Source organism: Phaethon aethereus (assembly GCF_964289735.1).
Source record: "Phaethon aethereus genome assembly, chromosome: 2".
Lineage (NCBI taxonomy): Eukaryota > Metazoa > Chordata > Aves > Phaethontiformes > Phaethontidae > Phaethon > Phaethon aethereus.
This window is the reverse complement of record NC_138582.1, coordinates 47,796,621-47,808,772: the sequence shown is the minus strand read 5'-3', so window position 1 is coordinate 47,808,772 and position 12,152 is coordinate 47,796,621. Positions and strand designations below refer to the sequence as shown.

At 37.2% G+C, this 12,152-nt stretch overlaps 1 protein-coding gene across 1 annotated transcript in view; it reads right to left on the bottom strand.

Moving 5' to 3' along the window:
• PRKDC (protein kinase, DNA-activated, catalytic subunit) overlaps positions 1 to 12,152 on the bottom strand; it is a gene marked incomplete at both ends in the record, with an annotated part of 83,090 nt that overhangs the window by 65,895 nt on the left and 5,043 nt on the right. The window contains 13 exons of the mRNA XM_081996545.1: positions 856 to 1,015; positions 1,732 to 1,847; positions 2,312 to 2,461; positions 2,749 to 2,886; positions 4,066 to 4,115; positions 5,218 to 5,386; positions 6,242 to 6,406; positions 8,468 to 8,614; positions 8,839 to 8,996; positions 9,822 to 9,852; positions 9,944 to 9,999; positions 10,542 to 10,641; positions 11,318 to 11,430. Of these exons, the coding sequence (XP_081852671.1) occupies positions 856 to 1,015; positions 1,732 to 1,847; positions 2,312 to 2,461; positions 2,749 to 2,886; positions 4,066 to 4,115; positions 5,218 to 5,386; positions 6,242 to 6,406; positions 8,468 to 8,614; positions 8,839 to 8,996; positions 9,822 to 9,852; positions 9,944 to 9,999; positions 10,542 to 10,641; positions 11,318 to 11,430 (1,553 nt within the window). The remainder of the gene's footprint in view (positions 1 to 855; positions 1,016 to 1,731; positions 1,848 to 2,311; positions 2,462 to 2,748; positions 2,887 to 4,065; positions 4,116 to 5,217; positions 5,387 to 6,241; positions 6,407 to 8,467; positions 8,615 to 8,838; positions 8,997 to 9,821; positions 9,853 to 9,943; positions 10,000 to 10,541; positions 10,642 to 11,317; positions 11,431 to 12,152) is intronic.

The window sequence follows — 12,152 nt, the reverse complement described above, 5'->3', positions numbered from 1 at the left end:
AATATGAAATTGTAGTCAGTGAAAACTTGAAATGTATGTTTGTGCTCTCAAAGCTTAGAAATTAACATTAATATAATGCGCTGAGGGTCAACTTTTTGGAGTACACTTAATATTACCCAAATAAGCAAGATACGTATGACTGAAAAATAACTTTTCCATAAAAGCTTAATTTTTTCCCTGTCTGCTCACCTAAGAAACCATAAAAGAAAAGAACATCCCTAACAGTGGATATCCAGGTGGCAAAAATGCTGGTGGAATAAGAAAAGGGCAATTCACAATAGCATCTACACTACAAGCATCTACACCCATGAGCTCCCAAATTTGCTTCACTTGGTGCCATCACTAGCAGTGGCAGGGACAGTTCAGGGCTCTGTGGTGGGCTACACACATAATGGGATGAAGCACTGTCACTTTACAATAGCTTCCATACAGCAAATGGTGTGCCCACCAATAGCGCATCATATTTTGTGTGGAAATCAGTGAGTGGAATACAAGTATACCCCAGCAGTTGAGTAATTAACCCATACGTGTCTCTCCTGCTCTGGTTAGATTGTTTCTGATATCCATGCTACCTTCTGCACTGCAAGGGTATTTCCCATCCCTCAACCAGTTCAACCAGTTCAGGATTTTGGAAAGAGCATTACACCTGGATGGTGTCTCTTCAGAAATTGGGCTTCTAGTCTAAATTTTGACTTTCTATGTGCTTCTAACTATGGAGGCATAGGATGCTATGTACATTTGAAAAAAATGGGTAACAGTTTCAATGAACTATTTTCCATAGCACATAAAAGACTGTATATAAGGAACTGCACCATCATTAATACATTACCCCTCCACTGGGAAAACAGATCTCACCTCAAAGTATTTTATTTTCTTGGCAACTTTCATTGTAACAGAAAGCAGCTTGTAGAACCCACTAATAAGAGGTAGTCTCGTTGAATGTGTAATAAGCTCATAACCAAAGGAATATACCCAAGGGTTAAAGTATTCAACATGCTTCTCTGGAAGTATTTCTCTAAAAAACATGTGCAGAAAACATAGAGGGGTAAAAAAACAAAAAAAACCAACAGAAACTGAATAAAATATTAATTTCATTTTTTTCAAACTTGCAAGTCAGTACAAGAAAGAGAAGTATTGGTGTAACAGAGCAGCTCCAAAGACAGTGAGGGAATAATTACATGCTGCCTTCTGAGGCAAGCATGGGAAGATTTTTATTTTGCTTTACCGTGCAAAGCCATTTTCTCCTCATTATATCTCATTATTGCATTTATACAAACACACATACTCACACATTACATTTCATTACCAAGACTGCAGTATTGCTAGGGGAAATCATCTGGACCTCCACAGGCAAACAATGCTGCACCTTTCACTTAATGGCCAATGCTATTCTATGTATTTATGTATTTCTGGTCTCTGAAGTTTTTAGGATATATGGTCAGTATAATACTAAAAGTTACAACATATCCTGAAAGACAAATACACCCAAATAACGAACATGAACGACTTGTCTCCTGTACTCTTTAAAAAAACCTGAGCTGATGAGCTAGTATGTATCATTCTATGACCCAAATGTCTGAAACACACTTACTGTCTCCCTGCTAATTACCTTGTGCATTTTGAAATACGGTATATCATCCTAAGTCAGAAACAGGCATCTTAAATAAATCCCATCTCAAATTTCTTCCAACCACTTTGCAACTTCCAAATTACATAAAAACATATTAATACCTGCAGAATTCCACTAGATTTATAAAGGCAATAAAGTCTGTCGGCTTTGTTGGCTGAAGGTTTGAAGCAGGGTCAGAAGTAGGCCCAACCAAAGCACTGTCAGTTTCATTTTCATCCTGAAAATAAATGTAAGAAGAACAAGAACAATAAGCAAGAACACTGGATCTGTGACAACACAGAAAGCATTTAGACCGTATTTCCAGTTAAACAGTCTGTCTCTTCTTTTTCTAGCTGCTACTAGCTAGTCTGACACAGACAAAGGACTAATAATTGACACATCAATGATTCAAAGAAATAATAACGGAAGCTTGTTTCTAAGGAGAAAGCAAGTAGAAAAAATGAAAACTACTAGATGCTAGAGTGTCTAACAGATTCTGTGAACTTCTACTGACTCCGATGCTTCCATCTCCTAACAATGCAATATTCAGAAATATGAAGTAGAACATTTTGTCTAATATGAATGTTACTTCAAGGACACTATATGGAGCTGTCTAAGCATAATGAAAACAAAACAGGGAAGGAATGTGATTTTGGTTTCCCTACAACAGCAGGAATGAATGGACAAGTCATCAGGTCTCACCTCTTCATTAACATCCAGTTTCTGAATAGTCAGGTCCAATTTTTCAATAATCTTCAAAACAGATTTTATAAGTTCATCATATAGCAAACGACTCAGGGACTGAAGTGGTGAATTTGCAGTAACAAAATTTTCATCTTCAAAAACACATTCCTTTGTAGGAGGAAAAAAGTTCACATTTCAAAACACCAATGAAAATTATTGCTTGAATTTTCAAACCAAGATTTGAATGATCCAGAGAATCCAGCTTTAGATGTTTCTTAGCTATGGAAGCCTAAATTCATCCCTGTTCAATTAATTTATCAGCCACAAAATCCAACTAAAACCAGGAAACAGTTCTCCTACAACATGACATTCGGAAAAAGTCTAGGGTTAGAAAAGCAGTGGTAAAACTCAGGATTATTTTTCCTTTTGTATTTCCACACTAACTATGCTTTTACCTTCATTGTGTCACAGTTCAGTAAACTTCTAAAGAGATACAGATAGTCCTTATACGTTGGTACTTTCCATCTCCCTGTCCCAACCTCTCCAGATTCATTGGCTTCTTCTGATCCAGGAGCTTCTTTTCCAAAAAAGTCCTGAAAAGGACAAAAGGTTTTTCAGAAACACTGCTGTAGTGGGTTGATGTTGGCTGGATGCCAGGTGCCCACCAAGCCACCCTATCACTCCCCTACCCCCAGCAGGATGTAGGGGTGGGGAATAAGATGGAAAAAACTTGTGGGTCAAGATAAAGCAGTTTAATAAAGCCAAAGCAAAGGCTGTGCGCAGAAGCAAAGGAAAACAAAAGATTTATTCTCTACTTCCCATAAGCAGGCAATGTCCAGCCACCTCCCGGGAAGCAGGGCTTCAGTATGTTTAGCAGTTGCTCCAGAAGACAAATGTCGTAATAAATAATGCGCCCCCTCCTCCTCCTTTCTCCTAGCTTTTATTGCTGAGCTGACCTCGTATGGTATGGAATATCCCTTTGGTCAGTTTGGGTCAACTGTCCTGGCTATTTCCCCTCTCAAGATCTTGCTCACCCCCAGCCTACTGGTGAGGGGGAATGTTGGAGAGACAGCCTGGATGCTGTGCGAGCACTGCTCAGCAGTAACCAAAATACTCGCGTGTTATCAACAGCTTTTCTAGCTACGAATACAAAGTACAGAACTATGAGGGCTGATCTCAGACAGACCCAATACAACCACATATGTAACTACCTGACCCAAGCTAAAACACAATGTAAAATTACTTCTGCAGGTAGCTAAATATTTTATGTTTCTTTCTCACTTAACCAATCTGAAAAGAGCACAAAGCAACTAGGTCCTTTCAAAAATCTCTAATGCTCTTCTATTAGTGGTCAGTTATTGGAGAAACTCTATAGTTACCCTGCTGCACAGGATAAAAAAAGCTTTAAAATCCTCCCTTAACACAAACATTCAGTAAAACTTTCAAGGTATCCAAAATTTACTAACCTGGAAGAAAACTGTATGACCCTAATTACAAGCTACTTTGTTACAGACAACCTGAGCAAACAAGAACTGCAGAGAACAAAAGTCTATTTCCTATCATTTTTTCCATTCAGTACAAGAGGCACATCCTCATTATGCTGAGCAGATATAGGGAACAGAGGCTAATAACAACTGAGCCACATTTCAAAACGGACAGTACTATTTTTGCTTCTGTGGTCCCTCGCCTGTTTACTGGGCTAGATCTGCAAGAACTGGAATGTATACCCTAGGAATCTAGATGAAATAAATATGTTTAAACAGTTATTTTACCTTTGAAAAAGTGATCGGCTTGGAGAAGATTCTGATTAATCCCTGATGCACTGAAATAAAAAAAAAAAAAAAATTGCCTGAACAGACTTAAAAAGGCACAGCGTCCATATCGTTCATTATGTTAGCAATGAATTAAATCAGTCTTCTATTTTCCATATTCTGTCAGGATGAGGGAAAGGCAAAAGAACACAGATTTTTCTTTAAGGGCAAATATAGCCAAAACCATAGCCATAACTCTAGGATGTTTCACTGGGAACCAATTTTGAACTTGTTTCTCACTACTTTTTCTCAATACTGCTTTTTCCTGACTCTGAACGCAGTAATGACCAAGGCATTGCCCATAATGCCCACATAGAAAAAGGCAACAGCTCCCAACAAGTCTCACAGACATGGACTTAGGATCTCCATTCTGGCATGGTGCTTGTGTGCACCACATCCTGACTCAAGAACATAGAAAACAATGAAAATGCCACAGCAATAGAGAAAAGCTACCACAAATAATTGAAAGAAATGAAAAATAATTTCTGAAAATCATTATAATGAAAGGTCAGCATGCTGGAGGCTACTTGAATTGTCAGCTACCGATGCCGAACACATTCATTATTACATTTGCAGGCCTGTATCTGACTAAATGCATATTTGGAATTTTCATTTTTACTACGTACAAGTTCCAGAGCATTAAAAAATTGCATTTCTAACAGAGAAATGTTAAAAACATTTTAAAACATTTCTAACACCTTACTTTTTGTGATATTTTGTAGGGGTCACTGAAGGGGTATTGAACAGATTTTTGTACATTTTTCCATGAAAATCCTTTCTCACCACAATCCTTCAGAGCAGGAACATAAAAGTCTTACGTTTAAACAGATTATCACAAAAATATATTCTCCTGCCCTTGATGATAGCCACTCTGTCATCCAAAACAGTTGTTAAATGTATTCTTTAAGTGACTTAACAATGGATACTGAAAAATAACACAACGAGAAGCCAAAAACTCCATTATTAATTAGAGGACAGGAGACCTAAATTTTTGAATGAATGGCTATTCCACATATCTCTCACAGAGCCAGTTTAGGGGAAAAAAAAAATCCAAACCAAAAAAACACAATTCCCCCCCCGCAAAACACAATAAAGTTAATATCACAGACTCACCCACAGTGCTAATAAAACTCCAGAGAACTGGACCTTTTCCTGAGAGGGCTAGAAATACCTTTATTATAGATCTGCAACAGGCTAACTGCATTTTTTCACTGTATTGTGGAAAGCTATTGATCTGCAGCACAACTAGATGTTCAAGAACTGGAGTGTATATTTCAGGAATCTAGAAGAAATAAAAACAAAACACCCATCATGCAAAGACAATGATTATAACTCAGTATCAATGTGAAGAATTATGCTAAATTATTTCAGCAAGATACTTTCTTACAAGAGTTTACATCATGACCTGCTCTGAAAACAATAAAAGACTTAGCAAGTGAATTCATCTTAGAAATAAAAAACAAAAAAAAATCACAAAAAACCCAAACAAAACAGAGTAAGTTCCTGGAACACATTATGCAAAGTAGCTCCTGAATAGATTAGTGCTTCGGTGGAACCAGTCATAAGCTTATTAGAAAAGTACCAATTTAATTAAACAATAACAACACAGCAGTATAATCTGTTCATCCTTAACAATCTGAATACAGACTCTAAGTGAAAGTCTCTTCTCTGCCCCAACCTTCTCAGCTCCAGCTAGGATCCAGAAAGCCCTCAGTTGAACACTGACAGCATAGCATCAGAGGAAAATCAAAGTATCATCCTCAGAGAACATGCTAAGTATCAGTACCAGAAGAAAAAGCAGCAATAGAGTGGTATAAACACGTAAGAGAAGGGGAAGCCTAGGTCCAAATAAATAGCTTGGCCTAAAATGAATAAAAACCTATTCACATTTGGCTATCATGTTTTTCATTACAATGCACTGTAGCATTTTATTTAATATATTCTATGCATTTTCTTTATTCAAATAAAATCCAATGAAGTATTCTCCTGATATTCTTCCCATCCTCTAGGAGCTAAATGTCATCGTATTTCAGATAAAGAAACACCTCTGATCATAGCTAAGTTTATAGCTACTACCTCCTTATACATCTGTAGCTGCATTAAAAAAATTGACTGGTACTTTGAATACTCCACTTACTGTATCCATATGGAATATCACACTTGCAATGGACTGGAGGAAACTTGGTAGCTGATACAGATGGTCATCTATTGTTTCTGCTTCTGTGAGGTACATTTGCTTACAACGTTGAAGGAGCTCAACATACATGTTGTCAACATCCTTAGAATGTATAGCTTTACAGGGCTTACAGAGAGAAAATAAAATGCTGATTTAGCAACTTTGCACAGCCAAGAAAATGTATGCTGTAGCACTAAAACCCAGCCAAGTCTTCACTGAACCATAATAATATTTTAAATTTTTCCAGGAACTCAATAGGTGTGAACAAACTAACTTTAAGTATTCTACTTGCTACGTGTATGAGAAACATGGAACCTGCAATGAACTAAAGTAATAGTTCCCTGATGCAGTGTAAGAGTACTTGAACTTTCAGTGACACAATTTCAAATCCAGCCTGAAAAGCATGCAGTTTGGTGTAAATATCTTAAATTTGGCATTATGGATGCTAATAGTAATTTATATTTTGACCTAGCTGCATTAAAGTAGTAAGTCGCTTACCTTAATATGGTTTAACCAATTATCATTCACAGGCTACTACTATTTAACATTTAACCCAGCAGCCCAAATTCTTAACTTCTATTGTATTGGGATCTGTACAGAGGATAAAGACTACTCCTAAACTAATGAACAAGTGGAAAGCATTCCAAACAGTACTAGAGGGTATGTAATAATGCTTACAGATTTCTATAGAATGATTTGTAAATTACAGTATTTAGCATGAGCTAGGTCAAAAAGCAGTCTTTGTGGTAAAGCAACCAGGTCACAGGCAAGAACTGTACTAGGGAACTCACCATGGAAAAAGAATGGACCGATTTAGGTAATGCTAGAATATGAGAGTTAGGCTAAAGGTTGTTCTAGTCTGTCCAAAAACATGCTGACAAAATTAAGACTACCCATTTATCATTTGCAGAACTGCAAGTATTACTTTAAAATTATTTTAGTGATTAGACAGTAAAATAAATATTCTGCCTTGAAACTGAATCAGTCACTGAACTTGTGTTCAGGATAAGCCACTACTTGCAGTAGCAGCAAGATTCTGCTTCCTCACAACCCAGCATCCAATGATCAGGCAAGATTTAGTCTAAACACACTAACAACTATTAGTGTGTCTTAACATATTAAAAATTTATAGGTATTGTAGCATTAAGATCCCTTTTTCCTGTTAAAATTTGCAGTTTTAACCTGTGTCTGTATTTACATTATGCAATTTTAATTAACTAGTTTTGTTCTGTAACAGATACTTTTAACAAGGTTCTTTCAATTCAGTAATTTGAAATACTTAACATTTTCTGGAAACAGTATCTTTAACTCCGTGTCTTTCTAGCTCACATCACAGAAGAGGAAAACTAGGTTTCAACAAAGCACGTTGAAAATTCTACAAAACAAACTCACTCTGCTCAAAAGGCAGCAAAATGAAAAGGATTCAACTAGTAACCAGCTATTCCATCACATACCCTAACCTCTAAATAATCTTTGAGATTATTTAACCAAACCTTTGCTTTGAGAGAGACAGAAAAAGAATGTCTAGAACATTGTTATATAAAAGTTGGGGTACCACCATCAAGCACATAGGTTGCAGATACATAAACACCACCCTTTATTTATAGAACCTTAACTTTATTATTATATTCTCATTTTAACTGACTGCTGACAAAAATTGGAAGCTGCTTCTTAATGGTGCTTCCTGACAAACACACATATGTGGAGGGCAGGTATATAAGCTTGGTTTCATTTTTTTTTTTAATTTGCAGTTGTTTCACAAATTACCTCCGAGTATCCTGCAGTCAGCAGTGCATTATGGCTGTTCTGATTGAGATTCCTGCTCTGTAGGAAACATATCTGAACTGCTTCCAGAGCAGAGCTGGCCTGAATTCTACCATCTAAATGCAGAGGTACTGCCTGTACCTAAGCGATTAAGCACATCCTTAAGTTTTGTGACAGCTTGTATATGAAGCCCCTGCTTTTCCGCTTCAGAAATAGTGGACAAGCAGAAGTAACTACAACCCTCAATAATTTTCAACCACAACATATCTTACAGTGTAGCTAATTGAGTTCAACACTTAACCTAGAAACATGAGCCTCCCCTATATAACAAGCTGTGTAAAATTGTAAAATGAACAATAAATGAATCCTAGCTGTAAATCCATTCAGTACGCTCCTTTATCAGAATAAGTTTCCTGCACATACTGCTGCAAAAAACCCGTATCCACGAATGGCAATGGACAACTCTTTGTTGCTTGAATCCATTCTTCTGATGATTCCATAGAACTGCTCCATGAAGAACTGCAACTTGCTCTTGTGTAGCTCTGCATCCTTAGCTACCATTAAAGAAATCTGTAAAGCAGATAGAAAAGTTTCAGTATTTCCAGAAACATGAAAAAAGCCACAAAAAAGTTACAGTAAGTCTTAAAATATACCTAGCTCATAATACGAAGCACTTGAAACAAAATAATTATTTACTGAACAAATTCACTGAACTTCCAAGCACCAAATATTCCCACTATTTCAAGAAATTTGACTTTGCTTTAGTCTCAGAGATCCCAGTAAAGTTACAATACCTGCTTGAGGAATGAATCTAGCGCAGAATGACTGGCTTTCTTCAGCTCCTGATTTGTGTGTCCACACCATTTGCACATTGCTTCAAAGAGGGAGACATAGTTATCCAGGAGCAAGGCACCAAACTGAGCAGCATGCCAGCTGAACAACTGTAAACCAGCTGCAATTTAAAAAACAATTCTCATTAAAGCCCAGGCTCATTCCACTTTCCAAAAGCAGACCAGACTATAAAAGTTCACATTAGGACTTTAGGTAGGTACACCTACCATGACTCAAGTCATAGGTATACCTACCATATGCTCAAGTTCCCTCCTCCACCAAACTGGAGACAAACATGCAGACAAATAAGTAATTCAGAATATAGGTAATTTCACAATCCCAAATATAAGCATAAGTGAAATTTCAAGATCCTTAAGGAATTTTTTTTTTCTGCAGACGACTACCTTAAAGGGTTTTACCCGTCACAGTTGCCATTGGTCTAATACCTAAACCTTGCATTTTTGCAATTTCTGCATAAGCCACTGACATTTCACAGGCCAATTTCTCATCTTTTTTCATGAACTTAATTTGTTCCCAATTTCTTTCTCCTCCTTCCAGTGAAATTCCCCTTCTCTTACTATTTTTTTCCTTTAACCCAATCCACCATCTTCTCTTTTCTCCTAATTTGCTAGATTCCTCTTACTTCTACTCCTACCATGCTTCCCTTCTCATACCAGGGTTTTGTACTACTCCAGAGCAGAAAATGGCATCAAGTGTAATGCTGCTGTCTATAAGCTGATTAGACCTTGCCTAGTTTAACCAAATACATGTTTAATTCTTTAGATTCCACCTTAAAGTACACAGCTTTGCTCCCCAATCAGCTTAGAAGACTGAAGACTAGAGCCATCTGAAGACAGCCATCAGAGAATAAACAACTCCAGACAGAAGACACCATTGTATGTATGGTATCCACCTCAGCACAAATTGAAATAATGTATAATCTTACCTAGATGCACTGCATATCGCTTCTGATCAACCTGTAATATCAGAAAAGGTTTGTCATATATGATATATTTTTCATCAGTGCTAATCCATTTATGCAGAACAATTAACACGTGGCAGATTTACCTGTGGGTTGATTGCCTTCATTGCAAAATCAAAAATCTCCTTTGCAGTCTGAGGATCTGCGAAACAATTCAATAATGAGTATTTCACTACTGACACACAAGAGGTAGAGAGAAGACAGAGATATTTTTACCCAAAACTTGGTATGAAGAAGCAATACTGGCAAGCCTTACATATCTCATTTTAAGAGGCAGAAATGCTTTTTCCTGAAATACTCTTAAATTTGAAAAAAAAAGTACATCTGTATTCATTGATTTTTCTGGATACCTATGTTTTAACAGACATGTCTCTTCTAAGGGAAACACATCTCTGTATAAACTGCATTCCAGCTTCAATGTGGCTTTCATAGCTGCCCAACCTCTGGTTAGAAAATAGCACTTCAAACATTTACATACAGAAACACACTGATGAAGCCACTCCACACAAAGACAGACTACAAGGACCACGGAGCTGAAGATGGCTTGCTTTTGCATAAAACATCTACCCAGTAGGGAAATTTTCATTCTGAGTTCACAGTGAGAAATGGTGCTGCTTGCTGGCTGTGTAATAATCAAAATATATTGAATTGTATAACTGTCTTTCACATAGAAAAAGAACATACCTTCCTCCACAGATTTGGTAAAGTTGTACATGAGTGCAGCCAGTCCCCTCAGACACCCTGCTACAACAGGTAGCTTGGGTGCCCTTGTAGCTGATGTCATCTAAAAAAAGTTGGAATCGAAACAAATATTATCCTCAAGCTAAGATAAACTTACAGTTCCTAGAAGTGTAGATAAAATAACATATTCCAACTTAATATAGTTATGTCAGCACCCACCTCTATGAACACAAGCCCACAGAAACATCTCCTACTCAGAAGTTTCATATCATTTGGGAGGGAGTTGAACTACAGAAGCATAAGAACTCCTTTGAGAAGCATGAAATATGTTCCACCAAGATCAACCACAGCAAAACTTAGATAGCACACACTAATGTCTTAAAAGTGAAGAAAATATGAAAGTGAAGTTCAGCAGAGCCGTGATATTTACCTGAAGTGCAAGGATTTTGCTGCCAGTAGAGACCAAACCAGAAACTACCAGTGCAAGGCAATATAAGTCTTGTTGGGTGCTACCACAATGATCATCACATGCCATCTTTTCTCGCAGTAATTTGGTTAATTCACTGTCACTAATGGCCTTGAATTTTTACTTTGAAAGCTTCTCAATACCACAGAACAAAAACTTTAACAGTTCTTAAGGAAGCGTTTATGATTGTTCAATTAGATCCCTACAAATTGTACTAGTTACAATACTATTCCAGCATACAGCACTACACACATCAAAGGAAAAAAAAAAAAACAAATCAATGCAAGAGTCTGAAAAGAAATCCCAATCATACCTGTGTTTTAAGCTCTCCCAAATAAGCTCGGAACAGTTTTTCAGAACTGTTAATCATGTCACTAGGCTGGACCTCTCCCAAAACTCCCAAAAGCTCATAAATCTTCTCCAGTACTAGAAAGTAATTTAATATTATTAAATATTAATTACTGAAATAATTACTTTGACATTTCCATTGCAACTCCTGTGTAACTTGCAACCATGTGAAGACCATCCCTGATGGTTTGATTTTAATTTCTGATTAGCATGTGGGAAAGACGGCTCTTTATGATGTACATACATAGATATATATCTCTCTCTACACACTACAATGTGAGATGCATCCTCCTCTCACAGTAATAAGTTAAATACATTTATTCTTTTTAAACGTGGCTTAGAAAACTCATTAATAAAGGCCATATCCACTGAGGAAGCATTTATCACTAATCCAAGTTTGCTGCTGGCCTTGAGGTTATGCTGGGTCTTTTTAAGTACCAACAAGGTTAAGGCCAACAGCTAGCAGAAGTTTCTAGGCTTGAGTTCAGACTACAGGGTTCTACACAGGCACAGCAAGGTTTGTGAGTGTTAGACCTGTCAAGCCAAGATTTCAGCTGTAACTACCCGAGACGATCAAACTAGAGCTCATATTAGTGTGCTTAAAATCATAAATAACATAATTAGGCAAGGCAGGAACTGATGAACTCACACTGGGGGCAACCAATGCAGGAACTATCACACTGAAACTGCAGCTCTGAGCACAAAACCAGCTGGGGTTGGAATAAGGTTACAAAGAGCTTTAGCAACCAAGCTGGGGTTTACATGAACTTTGACAGGGATGGACAGCCTCTGCTTTTGAT